The 19,364-nt window shown below is 38.0% G+C and overlaps 2 protein-coding genes across 8 annotated transcripts in view; one reads left to right on the top strand and one right to left on the bottom strand.

Annotated features, from left to right (window-relative positions):
* LOC134669515 (endophilin-A) overlaps positions 1 to 19,364 on the bottom strand; it is a 124,805-nt gene that overhangs the window by 24,501 nt on the left and 80,940 nt on the right. For all 7 annotated transcript variants that reach the window (XM_063527108.1, XM_063527110.1, XM_063527104.1 and 4 more), the window contains exon 2: positions 10,363 to 10,436. In XM_063527108.1, coding sequence (XP_063383178.1) covers positions 10,363 to 10,407 — 45 coding nt within the window. In that variant the 5' untranslated portion in view covers positions 10,408 to 10,436. The remainder of the gene's footprint in view (positions 1 to 10,362; positions 10,437 to 19,364) is intronic.
* LOC134669224 (alpha-(1,3)-fucosyltransferase C-like) lies at positions 11,476 to 14,426 on the top strand. The gene is made up of 3 exons (XM_063526738.1): positions 11,476 to 12,537; positions 12,965 to 13,057; positions 14,128 to 14,426. Exons 1-3 carry the CDS (start codon positions 11,612 to 11,614, stop codon positions 14,333 to 14,335), a joined length of 1,227 nt encoding a protein of 408 aa, XP_063382808.1. The 5' UTR covers positions 11,476 to 11,611; the 3' UTR covers positions 14,336 to 14,426.

The following is a 19,364-nucleotide window of genomic DNA, read 5'->3' as shown; positions in this document are numbered from 1 at the left end:
TTGTGTACGAATTCACCTTTAGATGAGGATTTCACTTGGACGATCAATCAGTTTGAGGATGCCGGGAGCTTTGGCTAGGAGATAGGCTCCGCTGATGGTAGGTAATGATCAACCAATTCAATGCCAATCACATCATAAGTATACGAGTATATAGGCTTTACGAAGCTATACGAAGCATTTACGCTATATATCAGGAAAAACCATGCTATCGGCTACAACTTAGCGCTACGAGTAGCTTAGCAGTGAATGCATTAAGACGAAACAGGAGCTGAGTTTTAAATATTTTAGGTAAATATACCCGTCTCGCTAACGGAAGCGGCACCTAAAAGTAGTGCGATAAGGACAAGGCGAAAAATCCTGCGTAAAAATCTCAAAAATCGAGGTTTCGTACTCCTCTGTTTCCTCCTCCAAAACTTAACCAATCGTAACCAAATTTGGAAATCTAAATGATTATGAAATTATATTGTAATAAACTCAAAGTATTAGGTACTGGTAGTACCTATTAGTTAGCTAAAATAATTCGCAATTTGTGTCTAGAGGGAACAGTATAACTCATGTATTTTAACTGTTAAAGGTTTTGTAGGACAGGGGACTTAGGTAGCATTATTATTTATTCTCTACCTTTTCACGAGCGCTTTTACAAAGTATTTCATTACAATTCTGTTTGAGATGAGAGACGGGATCCTGCCTGCGACTAGCCAATTGAAACAAAGCGTCTATTTGTTCGCGTGTTCAAATTTGATCCGCGCTCAAGGAGACTCGACAAAGGATCGCTCATGTGAGACTAGGGGCCGATCTACTGAGTTGGAAGAACAATATTGTTATTTCAGACTACGTCTTGGAAACTTATCAATTAGTTTTTTGAAGCAGAAAAGAAGTTTGCTGAAATGTTAAGATTTATTCTATGGTGTTAGGTTGACCATAAATTATTGATGTATAGTGTTTTGATAATACTACCCAGCTGTTTAGATCCGGAGAAGGACATACCTACGATACTTTTAACCAAAGAATGATTCCTCGATTAAGGGGTGCTGTAAATTTCAATAGGTGCAGCCGACGTCAAAGTTATGTTTACATTTTTCGATATATTAAAAAGTAGTAAGGTGAATGTGGTTTTAAAGTACCTAAAGAGAACATACGGTGTAGGAATTTAATAGTACTATTTAGTATAGTAACTTGTCACTGTGAATGTGACAATAGCATCATGAGATCCCTAGCGACTTTCCTATTGAGTGTCACTGAGACAAGGTACGAAATGGTACGGAAATTAAATTCTAAGGACTGTACACTAGTAACCAATGAAGGGCCAAAAATATCTATATATCGGCGGCCGATCGTAAGATCAGGCATATCGTGAAATTCCTAGGCATATCGTGAAACGTGAAAATCTTTGACTCGTTCCCTGAGTCGAGCGGGGCTCCTATTTCTGGGCAGTTTGCCCTTCGGGCATCTGAAGCAACCTAACGAACCTATATATTGGTTTAATGTGACTATCGTTAAAACATTACACAGGAACATTACGATCTGCCTGATCTTACGATTGGCCGCCGACATTTATACTACCGTAATACTGACTGTACGTCGGCTTAAGTCGCAAACCTCTTAACTCCATTTCAAGGAAATTAGCAATACTTAAAGTCGTAAACCTCGGACAGCAATACTTAAAGTCGTAAACCTCGTAACTCCCCCGGAGGAGTTCCGAGGTTTGCGACTTAAGCTGACGCTGTAGCTTTCTTGTAGTGAATGGGACAAATTGATCAGTCACGGCGTCAACGGAGTCGCAGATACCTTCCATAACACTGAAGGTAGCGCAGCAGAAAAAGTATGAGAAAAACATTCTACCCCACAGCGTTATCGTAATAACATCGAAAAGCCGAGCACATTCGAAAGCGAAGAATGGCCGTTTAGCCGTGAAGAGTTATCGGAGCGCCGTATAAAGCCCGGGGTCGAGGCCTACCCTTGACCGAGATCGTCCTCTCGTTCCGTCGCCAATTATATAACGGAAGCTTCCATGTTACAATGTGAAACGTCGATTTATGGGATTACTTGGTAATCAATATCAGGGTTTATTTATGTAGTAAATCTCGTGGTAGTTAATTGGAACTAGGTGATTTATAGGACCTTGAGTCTAAATATTTTACAAGCTTTAATTTAGGGGTACCCCTTACGTTTTGAGCATGTATCATTGAATTTTGGCTCGTTAAAATCACCGTGAACATGTCTGAAATAACAGTAAATAATCGGCCAAGAGCATGTCGGACCATGCTCAGTATAGGGTTTCGTTCGTAGTTACCATTCTGTCAAAATACGCCAAACGAGGGCTAATAGTAAGTATCAAGTACATTACAAGCATAAGGCCTTTGCAGCGATTTGTACGTCTTTTTGCTAACGCTACGTCTTACGTAGGCGAACAACGCGCGAACGCGGCGCGGCGCGGCGCGGCGAAATCAATCCTTTGATGCCCATAGAAGTGTCCTACGTAAGCGATCTCGTTGCGAACGCGGTGCGGCGCGATTTGCACGCGAATGTCAGGCGGCGCGGCGCGGCGCGGCGCGGCGGCGGCCGCTTTCGCCGCGCCGCGCCGCGCCGCGTTCGCGCGTTGTTCGCCTACGTAAGACGTAGCGTAAGAAAATAAGATTTTTTGCAATAACTCAAAAACTACTTACTGGACGATCATTGATCGCTATAGTTTACATTGAAAGTATTTATTAAGCTCTTGTTTCACGATTTCTTTCATATCTTTTGGACCCATTGTTCAAAAGTTACATATTCCAGTTATAATACGTTGGCTTTAGTAAAAAACGCTGTCTATCTTTCTAAATATTATAGATAGTATATTTAGAAGGGCCAAAGTATTTTTATACTACCTTGATGTTCAGGCAATAAGGTCGTGAACACACATTTTAGCGCTTTGTCCTTCAGTATTAAATTTTTGGGAACGATCAGCACTGTATTACATTTTTGGGAACGAGCAGTTGAACTTTTAAAGAGCGGCACGCGAGCACTAGTTTGCTTAGATTGGGCTAGTGCGAGCAATTTAAATCTCTAATTGTCCCAATGTCGCAGGATCCTGTCAGGAGACGAAGGCCGCCATAATTGGGACACGGCTATATAGAGCGAGGCGCGGGTCACGGCCACCGCCCCGCACCCCGCCCGCCCAGGACAAATTATTAAATTTTCCACTTTAACCATAACCATAGTTATAATGCCGCTATATTAATACCATGTAACTTAAAAAAGCGGCCAAGTGCGAGTCAGAGTCGCGCACGAAGGGTTCCGTACCATTAAGCAAAAAACGGCAAAATAATGACGTTTGTTGTATGGGAGCCTCACATAAATATTTATTATGTTCTGTTTTTAGTATTTGTTGTTATAGCGGCAACAGAAATACATCATCTGTGAAAATATCAACCGTCTAGCTATCACGGTTCATGAGATACAACCTGGTGACAGATAGACGGATAGGAGTCTTAGTAATAGGGTCCCGTCGTGTTTACCCTTTGGGTACGGAAACCTAAAAAGGAACTTAGGAAACAGAGATATCGTCACATTTTTTCGTATGTTTAGACTAGTCTAAGAAACTGGAGGTCCAGAGTTCGATCCACGGTAAAGATATTCACTTATGTGATGTGCTTATCATTATCATAGGTGATGAGTTATCAAATCGTTAGATTTGACTTTGATTTTGCATTGCTATCGAATTAAACCCCCAATTATGAAAATAACCAATAATTGACTGATAGAACTTGTCTTATGGCATTAAGTCCGCCTTTTGTACTACAAAGTTTTCTTTTGTGTAATAAAATTGAATTAAAAGATAAATAATTCAAGCAAACTATAGCATAAGGAATCACGTCAAATAACAGTACAAATTACCCATTTTAAACTAACCCAACATTATATATTATTCAAAAATCCATTGGGTAGAAGTAGGCTAAGGCCTGAGTTACACTTGTAAGTTTTACTTACGTAAGTAGGGACAAAGCTATTTGTTAGAATGAGATAACGATATTCATCTCTCATTCTGTAGTATAGCCGTGTCCCTACTTACGTAAGTAAAACTTACAAGTGTAACTCAGGCCTAAGGCAATATTGTATGCGCTATTAGAGCTCCATCAATCACAAGAGGCTCGATTTACTTGTATATCCGCGCAGGACGAAACGCTTTTAAGGGGTTACCCGAGGTTTTCATCGATTTTTGACAAGTTTTAAATCGTATCTCCTTTTTTAGGGTTCCGTACCCAAACGGGACCCTATTACTAAGACTTCGCTGTCCGTCCGTCCGTCCGTCCGTCTGTCACCAGGCTGTATCTCACGAACCGTGATAGCTAGACAGTTGAAATTTTCACAGATGATGTATTTCTGTTGCCGCTATAACAACAAATACTAAAAACAGATTTAAATGGGGCTCCCATACAACAAACGTGATTTTTGACCAAAGTTAAGCAACGTCGGGAGGGGTCAGTACTTGGATGGGTGACCGTTTTCATTTTGCTTTTTTTTTGTTTTTTTTTTTGCATTATGGTACGGAATCCTTCGTGCGCGAGTCCGACTCGCACTTGCCCGGTTTTTTTGCACTACAGATAGAATTATAAGACAAACGGTTATCGGTTCTTCAATCTTTTATCTCCGGTTTAATCCACCGGATTTTGAAAAAAATGAATACTTATTTTTTTATGAATTTTTAAAACATTGTCAAATAATCACTTTTTTCGTATCTAGTTTGCAGTGAAGGATCTTACATGTACGAAATCTACATATTTGGGTTCGTCTTTGAAGTCTCGAAAATCGTGTCCAAGGTTTTAATTAACTAATTAACACAATAGTTATGGCCAGAAAACCAGTTTTTTAGCCTAAAATTGTTCAACTTTGATGCCAAATATCTCGAAGACAATGAACTTTAAAGTAAATATGGGATACTATATTGCTTAAAGCCGTTGCTATTAATATGATAAGCTAGAAAAAACATTAGAAAACTAAGGGATTCAGATCGAAGGTCATTGGCGTGGGGGAGCCCCTTAATACAATGTTACAAGAATTACCATACTTACCTATACTTGGTGAAGCTTTACCTAAACGGGACATTGCTAACAGTACTGTTTAACTAAGGTGGTTGGTAAGAAGTTATTATGCTCACCTAAGGACTGATTGAAGACATGAAGGTAATTTTTGTATTATGTTAAATCAAAACCCAAATAAAAAACGGGTTGCACTCCGGGAGTGCCGAGAGAAGTGAAAACTCAATGACTAGTCCAAAACGTCTGCAGCCTTCGAGCAACACCGGCTTCCGACATGTCGGAAGGGAGGGGCCGAAGCGATATCTCGCCGTACAAATCTTTCTGCCATTTTTCGCGGGGGGAAAGGTGCACACAGTCGCATTTCTCACACACTTACATACAAAATCCAATCTGTAATGACGACACAAATACATAGAAAATGACACACGTCAAAGACAAATCTTGCAAACCTCGATCTCTTTTTGTGTACGGACGAGTGACTAGTGTCACAACACGCACACTAATACATTTTCGTTGAAGTATGTCATTGTATTCTGAGAGGTGACAAGTCGGATTTGTCGCTCGACCGATCCGCAATTTGTACTGAGCGAGCAAAATCGATAAATCCAACAATTACTTGAGACTAAAATATAATAGTTGTATTTAAATGTAAGTTAACGTATGATATGTAAAAAAATATTACATGTGAAATGTAACACTTTCTTTTTGTGAATTTGATGTCCCCGACCTCTTTTTATAACAAAAAACCGAGCAAACAGGCATTTTTGTGCAGCAGTGTTCACGCGCGCGTCTGGACTCGGTCTAGTGAAAAATCCAAGTGCAACTAGTTTTATTACCCGCGCTAGATTAAATTGACGCACTAATCTTGTACCTCGGCAGAGGGGAAATAGTGCGAATGCCGCCTCCCTTCCGTGTTGCTCTAAGTCTGCAGCACTATGTATAATTGACCCATCCTCCTTTCTATTGAAAAACTTTAGTTCCGAAATTGCTGGCCAGTGAGCTTAAATTTGTAGCGTTGATTGTTTAAAATTCGAATAGAAATTGTAAAGTTACCTTGCAGACCTCGCAATATTTGGTCATGATATTTTGAGTTTTATTCACCAGTACTAGAGTTCACTTTTATTAGCGATTTCATCAAGATGTAGCTTTATTTAATTATATTGGAGTGATATAAAGTTAGAATGTAACTGTGAGATCCCCGTATTTCAGCCCGTACAAGATTAGAACATTGAGCTTTATTGCTTAATATAAAAGTCCAGTTTTAAATAATTCACCTGATTATGATACGTTATGACTAAAGTTCTTTGGTGAATAACATTGTCCGTCACACATGATATGACGTCAGCGCGTTACGCGTTACGCTGTCTCGAGTTTATTTCAGTTCATTTTTTCCCCACCTCAAAAAGTGCTCAGCGCCGCTAAAGAAGTTTTCACTTCAAAAATTCTGATTCTGACCCTTTAAGTAGAAAATCACCACGCAACTTATTTACTAACCGTCTGAGATATTAGAAGCGCACATAGATACTCAAACAATTTCCATACTACAGCACATCCCTCCCCAGTCTCCCCACCAGTGACATCGTGGCAGACTGAATAGGTACAAGCTCGTGACGTCACGGTCATTAAGTTTAATGAAGTTCGAGAGAATCCAATCGGTTAATTGCAAAACATTTCATCCGAACAAAATGCAGAATCAGCGGGTTTGAGGTCGATCGATGTTCAGGTCGCCGATTCTGTTTCAACAATTTGATAATTATGATCTTTAATTACTTTATCTCTTTCTTTGACCTTAATTATGAGCACTCTTAAGGCCGAGCCACACCGGCTTGCGTGTGCGTGACGTGCGCGTGTGCGTGCGCTAAAATGTTGGAGCCGCACACGCACACGTCACGCAAGCGGTGTGCCATCTCTCATAAGGATCTGTATACTACAACGCCGCACGCGCACGTGCACGTCACGCACACGCAGCCGGTGTGCACAGGCCATTAATCAGCTTTACCGGCTTACGCAGATTGGCGTTGACTATAGTCTGTATCTTTGTGTATGTAAATAAAAGTAAACAATTTGTAAATTTTCGGGCAGCAGTTATAACATTTATTGGTTAAGCAACCAAAAAATACAATACCGCCGGATCAGTCACTGAACGACTTGACTTTAACCTACATTATTTTGATCATGTAATGTTTTCATCTATTATTACCCTCAACTGGCTTAAGGAGATAAGGAGCCATTTGGGGGTAGATTTTGTTTACTTTTATTTAAATACCTAAAGATACAGAGTATAAATGCAATCAGCGGCGTTAGCATGGTTGCGTTTTTGTCGCCTCTCGCGTCTTGCGTCACTTTGGCACTTACCTACTTGTTAGAACGTGACAGAGATGGTGACAGATGATAAAGTAATGAGCATAGATTTATAAGGCATAGATTCCTAGTTCGTACACCCGCAGTGAAGCCATTTCAAGTGCGACGTCACGTCACACTCGCATCATCGTATTCGAACGGCCCTCGCAGTACTCAAAGTCAAATCGGTCTGTGTACACCTCCCGTTTAACCCTTATCTTGGCAAGGCTCAAAATATCTTAAATATAAACATTTTTTTAGTTTTTTGTCACCTATTGAGCATACTAGACTATTAAAAAATAAGAAAAAAAATCCAGGATTTTCCAGTTTCGGAAAATCATATGTATCATATTTGATACAATGCCAATAACTCGACAAAATAGTTACCTACTTTTTAGAAGAAAAATGAAGATTTAAATAAAAATAAAACATGTAATGCAACAGAAATTAGCATTTACTGCTAATTAAACGCAATCTAAAGCATCAGATGACTATTAAACCTGTAAAAATAAATTATATCTACGAATACCTGATCACATGGGCGGAAAATTAGATCCCGTGAAGTTTCAAAAAAGTCGTCAGCAATAAGTTGAGTAAAATATGAAAAGTAAACAAATAATTAAAATTAAAAAAAAAATACATTTTTTTTACTTTGGGGCCATTTTTTGCCATACACATATTTTTTCGTGCTACGGGCTACGGCGTAGCAATAATGCTACAGCGTACGAATATATAGTTAAATAACATCTAGTACTTAAAAAAATCAAAGTTTATTAACTAAATAATACGACAACTAATATTAAATAATTTAAGCATGTTTTATAACCCCACAAAAATAAAAAAAATAAAAAAAAATATTTAAAAATATTTTGACGATAACTTGCCAATGTATTAAATGTAATACAATCCTTTCGATATGTAGATTTCTGAGTTCTTGGCAGTGTATCAAATATAATACATATCAGTTTCATGTAAGGTTCTGTGTACTAAATGTTTTTAAATTCGAAGGCATTGTAAATATGTATACACTAAGAGACAGTAAACATATAAAAATGTAGATTATGGAAAAATATATACTAACATAAGAAATAAATGCGAAACTTCCAGTACGAACCGAAATCTATTGTTTCCGCGGCGCCATGTTGCTTATTACTAATTAATTTACAATGACACTCGTGTCAATTATTTTTTTCTATAAGTAAGGAGGGTAGCTCGACATATTGATGGCAGAATTATTGTGTTAGGTAATAAAGTGAACCTGCTAGATTTTTTTAAGTTCCATGTATCACGGGTGTTACGATGCCAAGATAAGGGTTAAAAATCAAAAACTACAGGAAAGATGCATGTGTGTACAGTGAATGGGTGTCACAACACATCATATAATAAAAACAAACCGCTTGATATTACATTTCACGCGTAAGTATCGAGTTTAAAGTGATATTTTTACATAATCGTAAATACGAAAATCGAAATTTTCGTCAGCCGCCATTTCTTCTAAATGTTGCCAGTGTAGTGAATATTTTTTCCTCCAAATGGGACATGACGTCTACATTCTAAAATAAATACGCTCAATTAAATTTCAGTGTATAATTATAGAAAATTATAATTAAGTTAATTATTTAGGTAAGTATTTACTTTTTTCTTATTTATATTTATTTGTGTCATGTGCGTTTCAGTTTTCTGACTGATCTACTTCTGTCTGCGAGATGGAAGGAAAAAAATAGACTAAATCGGAATGACGCAATATGGAAACATTGGAAACGGACTAAACACAGTCGAATATGCTCTGTCCTATTTAAATTTATTCTTTTTATTTTATGCATATTTGTTAAATAAATAAAAATAGTAAAAACTTATCAGCTATTTATTTATTCCTTATTTCACAATGTACAGAAATGCAACAAATCCCAAAATAAATAAAAAGCTTTTGCTAAAAAATCTAATCTACACACTTCCAAATTATTAATAACCAAGTGTGATGTTGTTAAAATTCCCCTACTTTGAGAGAAGTAAATGAATACTGGCAACATATTTTGTATATATGTGTGTGTTTGCTGAGCGTAAAACACGAGCGTTCCACGCACACATCGATCGTGTTTCGGCTTCACTTTTGGCAGGTTAGCCGTATGGAGACTATCAGTCTATGCGTTATTAGTTTAAGGTAATGAGGCGATCATGCTAGCGGTATACTAGGTTGAATCAAATATTAACATTCGGAGATGTTGAGAGAACATAGTTGTATTCATTGTATATGAAGTCCATCTTCATTTAAGCCATTTTAAGCCGGGCAACAAGACCGGATTAGCGAAACGCGGGTCCGAATTATGTGGTTAATAGAACACATTCACCGTAAAATGTAAATGTACCTTCACCCACACTGTTAACTGTACATCGGTGGACCTTATTACAAAAGGCATACAGTTAGGAGTGTTGCTGTTTGTACATAACTGTTAGGTTATGAGACATAATATATGTTAAGTCTTTGTCCATTTTCTACGGTCAAATGAATATAAACAAATAACGTTAGGATGTTTAGGATTCGCTGAACATGATTGGGAATTAAGGAACTAATTAATTCCGTTTTGTGTCCACAATAGTTAAGCCCTTTAGATTCCACTAGTAGGTAAGGTGTTTATACGGTTTAAAAGGACAGGGTGGCCTTAATCTTGGACAAAGACGGCTTGAGCCTTTAAAGCTTGGCGAGCCTATCTCACAACACTATTCCATTGTCTATTTTCATACCGATTATATACAAGGATATCGCGGGTGCTGTAGACTGTTACGGAATTCTTTTTGGTATAACCAAACTTTTGGCAACCAGAGGAGTTACCCTGCAACTGCATAATGTACGAAGCGATACAGCTATACTTCTAAATCACCTGTCAAATTCGAGACACAGATGTGTCTTAGAGTTTTCACATCTTTCTTGCACATTCAAAGGATCTTTGCAAAATGTAAACAATTAATCTATTCTGCCAATTGTAACTGAATAACGTCTACTTACTTGATTTGCTTTGTTAATTTGCTTCTTAAGACCCGCGAAAGCCATTGTGTTGATTCCTCGTAGAGCCTAATGGTCTGAAACAAAATAATAGTACATTACTACAGAAGCCGGGAAGTAAGGGATTGCTGGCTGAGTACATACTAGTATAGACGTCCGAGCTTTAATTTTTCACCAGGAAAAGTTATTTATTTAGTCATGCAGAAATCTTTATAGTTTATAGGGTTGTATCTCCTAAACCGTGCGTTGTAGCATTTACGATACAAGTGCAAAAAGTAGTAAATTCGCAACGAGTAGCGATAAATTAAAACGAGACATAATTACCTATTCGTCATAGGCACACGTTGATATTTATGGCATTAGTGCGGTAAAGTTGTAACATACATGCTTTACATAGTTTTTTTTATTATTAGCCTATAGGAGTGCCCCACTGCTGGGCAAAGGCCTCCCCTCTTTCCCGCCATTTGGTCCTACCCGATGCACACTCCCACCACTCTTTACAAAATGTGTCAATGTCGTCCCGCCATCTCCGTTTTGGTCTTCCTCTGTCCCGAGATCCATCCTGTGGGACTCAGTCTGTAGCTAGTTTGGTCCAGCGCTCAGGGTACATTCGGCAGACGTGCCCTGCTCAAGTGCTCAGTCCCACTTTAGCTTGATTATTTTGATTGGCTTATAGAAAAAGTATTACATAAAAGAAATTGGTGATGTTGGTTTTACTATAAATCCATTGTATTTTTTTGTTTTCACGTGTCAAACGTACGAGTTTTGTAACATTCTGAAGTAAATATGCCGGAGCGGGAAGGAGGCTGAAGCCAATTAATGATAATCTTATCAACTAATTTCAGTTCGGGCTTACGATGCAATATTACATGCACAATTGAACATTTAATTGTACTATTAATTTGTATACATAAAACCTATTCATTGAAATTGTTCTTGTACCTACTTAGTTTTATTTTCAATACTTCCGGGTATGGTACCTATTTAGTATGAACAATACAAGTTCTAAACAATTCACTTTGTATATCGATTTCACATGACTAGCAATTTTAAATTGATAGTTGATAACGATATCAAATGATTAAAATCCACTTCAGTAACAACGAGTGTGGATAAGCTAGCTCTACGTATCCTAGTCGCGAACGCTCTGACAGTCAGTGGTAACTAAATACAAAATAACAAAGGTGGTGGCACTTGGCGGTGGAGGCGGGAGTAGGTAACGGGAATAGTATATTTTCCCGGCAATACCGATATGGAATTAACGACGAAACGAAAAATCATTTTTATATGTATGTTAGTTTGTTTCATGCTGTTGCTAATATATCAGTCGGACTTTACCAGAAGTGCTTTACAGATACAGGATATGGATAATACTGACGAAAGCGAGGTATTAATTCCACAGAAGGGGATGAAATATATATTAGTATGGACGAACCCAAATGATGAACCAATCGCAAGTTGGGGTCGAGGACAGGAACAGTTTATTAAACGTAAGTGTAATGTAAACAGTTGCTACGTAACCTCAAAGCGATCGCTTCTACCGAGCATCTCACAGTTCGATGCAGTTGCGTTTCATGGCCCTGAAATAAAAAGAAAATACGTGCCAGACCCAGGAGTACGGAGTCCGCAGCAAAAATACGTGTTCGTCAGTATGGAGTCATCACATTATTACCCGATTTGTGCCGAGAGATATGATGGATTTTTCAATTGGACTTGGACTTACAGGTTGGATTCTGACGAATTTTACGGATACGTAACTATAAGGAACATTACGGGCGATATCATTGGCCCGAATAAAATTATGCACTGGATAAAACTGGATTCCATGCACCCAGTCGATAACGAGACAAAAGTGCTGTTGAAGAAAAAAAACAAGACCGCTGCATGGTTTGTTTCAAACTGCGATAGTTTAAGTAAAAGAGAAAAATTCGTCACTAAGTTGCAATATGAATTAAAAAGTTACGGTTTGGGGATAGACATTTTTGGAGAATGTACTGGGGCAACGAAAAAATGTCCAAGGACAAGAATGAATGAGTGCCTGAAGATGGTTCAAGAGGAGTATTATTTTTATCTCTCCTTTGAGAATTCGTTTAGCGAAGATTACGTGACTGAGAAATTGCTGACGGCGCTTCAGAATTACGCGGTGCCGGTGGTGTTCGGAGGCGCTAACTACACACGGTAAAATAATGCAATTTTTCTAAACGAAAATCGATTAGTTACTGCATTTAAACATAATTCTTTTAGCATTAGTAAAAGGGTACCTATACAATGATGTGTCTTTTTATTGACCCCAACTTATGAAACCAACAGAATAGTATGTTAATGCTCATTTATGATATTAGCTGTAAAAGTCGCTTAAGACCTTCTTTATAATGCCAAAAATACGAAGTAGGTATAATAATTGCCCAAAAAATTTGACTCATGAAAACGAATCATATGAATCCTATTCCTATCTCTAGAGGTCTACTAGCCACCGAAGAGTTCCGCTGTCCATCCTCTGGCTCCATTGGCTGCCTTCCATTGTTAGTTTGTTACAAGCGAAGTTACTTATACTCCTAACATAAGTATGTTAATAAAACTAGTGTTTAATGTAGGTACATTTCAGATTCATGCCAGATGGAATTTACTTGCATGGGGGTAAAATGAAGCCACCCGACTTGGCGAAAGAAATGAATGATATCATAAAAGACAAAGACAGGTAGGTGCTTATATATCTCTTTTTTTCCTACACTGAGAGAAAAGTACAACAAAAATACACTTAGAATTACAAAAATAAACTTAATCCGGGTACAAGGAGAGTTAACTAATAGGAACAAATTGACTTTTGTAATTTCTATTAGTTCTTGCAATTTCTATTATCTGTTTGTTGAAATTATATTTGGGATTACGGAGCTGTTTGTAGAAATAAATAAACTTTTCAGAAATCGTGAAACGTCCATAATTATTACTAAAACTTAATTTTTTCCCCCAGTACAGAACTGTTTTTTTAATTCCTGGTGATGATTTTTCTCTCATTGTAGCCTATTTGTTTGTCCCATTGCTGGGCAAAGGCCTTCTCCCCTTAATTTCCACGACTCACTCATGATTTGGTATTTCCTCCGGCCAGTTGTTCAGGAAGCTGTCCAAGTCATCCCGCCATCTCGGTTCGGGCCTGCCGCGCAAGTTAAACGTAAAATTTGACAACTCCGAACAACTGACATCAGGCTGGCCCCAATTTCACCACGGTGACAGGTGCCAGGTGCGACAATTGTAAAACATCACTGTTGCTGACGTCACAGGCATCCATGGGCTACGGTTACCGCTTACCATCGGGCGGGCCATATTCCTGTTTGCCACCATCATGGTATTATTAAAAAAACTTTATTATATCGAAAAAAAAAACCAGATATTTCTCTTACTAAGTTTATGACAATTGTCACAAGAAACACGACAATTGTCACGAAATTCCGACATATAACTCATTTCCTATAAGATTCACCAACAATTCTACAAGTATGTCGACTAGAAAAAATAATTCTTGTTTCACAACATAATTGTAATACATACAATTGTAGCAAAATGCTTGTCATGTTTGTAAGTATTTCTATAGAAAATATTTTATAAAATTGTAATATGTCACCTGTCGCTTGACAATTGTCGCTCGACATATGTCACTGACAATTGTAGCCGTTGTGAAATTGGGGCCGATATCGTCCGGCGAACTGGTAATCTCTGGGCCCCTTTAGACGGTCGTTGTATATTTATTTGATTGTAATGATAAATTTGCAGGTACTACAGTTTCTTCAAGTGGCGTAATCATTATTCTTACCACGATAAAAACGAGGCGCCAGATTCTGATGACCTGTGCAGAATGTGCGAGATGCTTCACGACCAAGCTCTTGTGAAGAAGGAAACTGTGTACAAGGATTTCAGAAAATGGTGGAACGTACCAGGAGCATGCTCAACTATACTTAGCGTTTTAAAAGCCTACTTTTAATATGCATAAAATCAGTGGCGTAGCGTGAACTAATCTAGCCGTGGCCGAAGTCGCATCTGCGAGGCCCTTTTCTTTCACTGTGCCCGAAGGGACCTCGTGGCCCTCGGGCCTTGAGCGCGAGGCCGTGGGCGACGGCCCACTTCTAGCTACGCCACTGCATAAAATAATGAGGATTTAATTTATTCATGAAAAATGTACATATTTAAATTTAGTTTGCTACAGCGTTTTACGAAGCTGTGTAAAACAAGCGGGTATCATTTTCTAATAACAAAGGTAAGCGCAAAAACCTAACATTTTTTAGTATAACTTTGGAAAATGACATAAGCAAATCTTTATTAAACTATAACTGGGACACAAACGCAATAAAGTGACACAAACGGTCGAGTGTTTAAAGTTTTATCAACGTACAAGTTCTTGGGGCACGGTAGTTTGTTATTGGCAGCGTTCCACGCGCCCAGATCGATGCGGGGGCGTAAGTAGGCTTACGTAATACTTGGTCAACAATAGCCCTAAATTGACCCCTAATGCGGCTGCATTAGGACATCGCGCCGGTTATGGACTGGTTACTTGATTTGATAGCGCGATTCGGGAAATGAATTAGAAAGTCAGTAGATAGCCAGCGCTTACGCTATTAATATTAACGTCGCTCCAATGTTCAGCCGGGGCAATGGTACCTTTTGCCGTGGAACGTCACATATCTTTACTATTTCATATCTAGTTCATTTCCCGAATCGCGCCGTGAGGAGTGAATCTGACGCTTCCAAAGACCATGACGTCTGCATTTTATGCAATAGCTTTCACATGTACCTAACTAAGTAAATGGCGGAGTTACCTACCAAGTAAGCTATATAGACCAGCGGTGGAACAAAAATGGGTTTTGATAACATTAAAGTTTTTTCTTTTTTGATATGTTATTGTAAGCATGTTAAATAACATTCATGTAAAAAGTTAGAAAATTTTAGGTGGAGCGTTCGGCCATATTTAAATTTTTAATTTTTGCTAAATAACTATGTAAATATAAAATTAAAGTTACAAAAAACTTTAACATATTCAATAACACTTTAATTTATTCACACTATTCGGTTTTTAGAAATCTGGAACAGCTGCTTTCTGGTGAACGTAAAAACAGGAATTATTATGAAAATACAGAATTAGAGTAGCTGATATTGCAAAATTACGATATTATCTATCAACTTAGTATACATGTAAAAAGTTAGAAATGTAGACAATGTGCTTGTCTAGATATTGATTTCTCGTTAAGCAGTATAGCCAATATTGAATTAAAGTTTGTAGAGTTAATATTACACGGTCATAATAAAGATCTTACTTCTCACACAAAAGATTAGAAATATAAAATCACGGCGACACTAAATACTGATACGTAAGTATGCATTCCGAGCTTATATTAAGTTACATTTCAAACGCGCGGCGTTTGCGCGCGCCGCGCTGTGCGCCGTGGCAGGAGGCAGCGATCGACGGTCGCGGGCTAGCGGTTAGCGCGGTGCCCTTAAAAATACGCAAAGCGTTTATAAAATTATTATCAATGGTAAATAGTTATTTTACACAGTACACTAATGGAAACTTACCTTCCCTTATTTATTTCTATATGTACTAGGGATTGCCCGCGGTTTCGTTTACGTAGAATTCGTTATCGTGTTAAGTACAGAAATAATAGATACATTTGAAAATTATTTTAGGTGCATTGTCATACAGATAACTACCCTTGTTAAAGTATTCTTCAAATTCAATACACAGGTGTCATTTCAATATAATTTTGCGTAATTTGGCGCTTTTAGGTTATAAATGACTAGCGACATATATTTTTTAAGAGCGATCATCTCCGATAATATTTACTTTATCATAAAATCAATTTCAAACTGACGTTATTCAATATTTATCATTTTAAAGTCAATATTACCAACCAACTGATCCAATTTACCTACGGTAACAACTCAAAATTTGCATCAAATTAAATGCCACTTTTCTTATCCGTTACGAACAATCAAGAGGGCCTTTACGAGCTGATGTGGTGAAAATTTTATTTAACCTTCGTCCCTTGAAACCTTCACTACGCTCAAGGTTCAACTTTACGAACCACTAACTACGCTCGTGGTTCAATTTTAGAATGTTTGAATTTGTGAATGCCTCGAACAGCCAAACTGTGGAATGAACTGTCCGATACGACCTTCAAACCTTCAAAGACCCCCATCTTAAAGGTCGGCAACGCGCTTGCAACCCTTCTGGTGTTGCGGGTGTCCATGGGTGGCGGTAATCGCTAACCACCAGATGATCCGTCTGCTCGTTTGCCTCCTATTTAATAAAAAAAAATGTTTCGCTTGTTTGGGTATCAATATTAGCACGAGCGGTTAATCAACAACTTTTCCCCTTGTAAAACAAATAAATAAGGTAGATGAGGTGCAGGCATATGAGGCCCGGCGGGTAACAAGGCCCAGCATTCAAAAATAGCAGTTGCTCCCTATTATTCCCAATTATTCTGAATTTGTACTTGTTGCTAAGAAGGCCCACTGTCAGTGCAGGTAAAAAGGTCTAGTCCCGGGCCTTATTGAACGTATGAGATGAAATATTAGATTAAAATATTTTAAGATAATTTTCAATATTTTTAATCTCTTATTAATAAGGTCGATTTGAAGAAACTTCTATGAAATTATGACTTATAAATAACACTTGCACTGCGTGGGCTGTCAAAATTGCTGCAGACTTTTCTTGGTCTAACTCTAATAATTTTTCACGTGCTTTATTGACCTAAAGACGTTTTAAAGAATCAAAAAGTCTAATAACATTGAGGCACTTATACTTTTTAAAGGCAGTAACTAATTACAAGTGACTTTTTTTTGTTAATACATAGGTAGGTATTTACGATCATCATCATATATTTAAGAGTATGACTCTTGTCGGTGGAGCAAATTCCATGTTTGGCGGTCCTCCGCCTTCTCTTTGACAGCCCGATACGACACGACTTTGATCTTTTCCTTTATTTGATCCATGTACGCTCTCCTTGGTCTTCCCCTCTTCCTGTTTGCTTCAACTTTCCCTTCTATGATATTTTTGATAAATTCGTCGTGTCGTATCAGGTGCCCAAGCATCCTTCCTCTTCTATTGTCTATAGTTCTTAACAAACTCCTCCTCTCTCCTACTACATAGGCCACACTGAATGTTTTGCACTACTGGCCACTGGTAAACATTTAAATTATGAATTGTATATTTAAAAAAAATACAGGCTTTTGATTATGGAATGTGACAAATGTTGGCGACAAATCGATCGTCTTTTGTTTTTAATGGCTTGTCAAAGTAAGTCAGTGCGTTGAACGTGGCTTTAACGCGAAAATATTTTTAGAGCTATGATTTTGTTATGATTTTAAAAGTTCGCTTACTCCGCAAGAGTGTAGTGCTTGCCTTCAAAATGCTTTTGGGATTGAAGCACCACATCTGAGCATCGTGAGCGTTGGTATGGTGAATTTAGTAGAGACAGTATTATTCTAGATAATTATTTTCGTGAAGGTCGACCGTCCACGGCGATCATTCAAGGAAACGTGGCTACTGTGAGACGACTCATTGAAGAAAACCCACGAATCACCTATGACGAAATTTGAGGACAATTAGGGATAGGTATGAGACAAATACAAAAGATTTTACAAGAATATTTAAAAGTCGGGAAGCCTTGTTGTCTTTGGATTCCTCACGAATTAACTTCAGTCCAAAAACAGGTACTTTTTGACTGGTGCCGAGAAATGCTGCGTAAGTACAAGCAAGAAAGTTCAAATGCTGTATATAACATCGTTAGAGGAGATGAAATCTGGATTTACTGCTACGATCCGGAAAAAAGGCATTAGTCCAGTCAATGGGTCTTTCGAAGGTGACAGGAGGCCCATAGAAGTTCAACAAGCCAAAAGCGTTGCCAAACATTTTGATCGTCTGTTTTTTTTAAACGCGACTTTTTTGTACCGTACTTTTAAATAATAAAAGAACGTTAAATACTGAGTAGTACACTACCATTTGTGTGCCCGCAGTCATTGAAAAAGACCGCGAGAGACGACCGAGAAGCCGCATCCTCCTGCGTCATAATAATGCGTCCACCGATACCGCAATAAAGGCAAAAACATTTTTTAATTACGAAAACGTGGAAAATGTCTCTTATACGGATTATAATCCAGACATTGCACCCTGTGACTTCTATCTATTTCCCAAAATTAAGGATTTAATTTGGGGTTTGACATTTAAGACCCCGGATAAGGCAGTTACTACGTTTCATCACCACGTCGAAAACATGCAGTCAAGTGATTGGGCCTCATGCTTCCAAAAATGGTCTGAGCGAGTGAATATGTGCATAGAATGTAAAGGGAAACATTTTGAGAAGCAATAAATGTATTATTATGGTTATAAATGATTTTATTCAAAAGTTACGCAAAACTTTCAGTGCGGCCCTCGTATGCGTAAAACCTCTTCGTTAGTTTTCTTTTCTTTTACGATAGAATTGCGAAAAATAGATATTTTGCAACGAGTGACGAATTTTAAAACACGGTCAAAGGGAGTGTTTTAACGTGCTTATTATAGCACCGGTCGTAATGTAGCACCAGATGTACTGTAAAAATTATGTTAAAAGATAATACTTACTGTTACGAATAAATATTTTTACTGTAAAAAAATATCCCACCAAACACATTTTCATGTAAATTTTGTTGCTAAGACGAAACCATAAGACTCGCACTGTCAAAAAGTTGTCAGATCTCTTGTCGAGCCAAGCTTCAAACTCTACAAGCCCTAACTTCACTAACTCTACACCTTAGTCAAAATATGTGGCTTGGCTGTTTCGCTACCGCCACATGGGCATAAGGTGAAAAATTTATTAAATTCATTATTTTTAGGGTTCCGTACCTCAAAAGGAAAAATACTGAACCCTTATAGGATCACTCGTGTGTCTGGCTGTCCGTCTGTCACAGCCTATTTGCTCCGCAACTACTGCACCAATAAGTTAAAATTTGGTATACACATGTAAGTCTCTAGCCCAAGG

Source organism: Cydia fagiglandana, chromosome 12, assembly GCF_963556715.1.
Source record: "Cydia fagiglandana chromosome 12, ilCydFagi1.1, whole genome shotgun sequence".
In the NCBI taxonomy this organism is placed as follows: Eukaryota; Metazoa; Arthropoda; class Insecta; order Lepidoptera; family Tortricidae; genus Cydia; species Cydia fagiglandana.
Note: the sequence above shows the minus strand (reverse complement) of the source record. Positions and strands in the feature narration are given on the sequence as shown.

Excerpts from the sequence above, each read along its gene's own strand:
- LOC134669224 (XM_063526738.1), top strand. The coding sequence starts at position 11,612 with ATGGAATTAACGACGAAACGAAAAATCATTTTTATATGTATGTTAGTT. Across the intron at positions 12,538-12,964 it reads GGAGGCGCTAACTACACACG|ATTCATGCCAGATGGAATTT; the intron begins GTAAAATAATGC and ends GGTACATTTCAG. Across the intron at positions 13,058-14,127 it reads ATCATAAAAGACAAAGACAG|GTACTACAGTTTCTTCAAGT; the intron begins GTAGGTGCTTAT and ends ATAAATTTGCAG.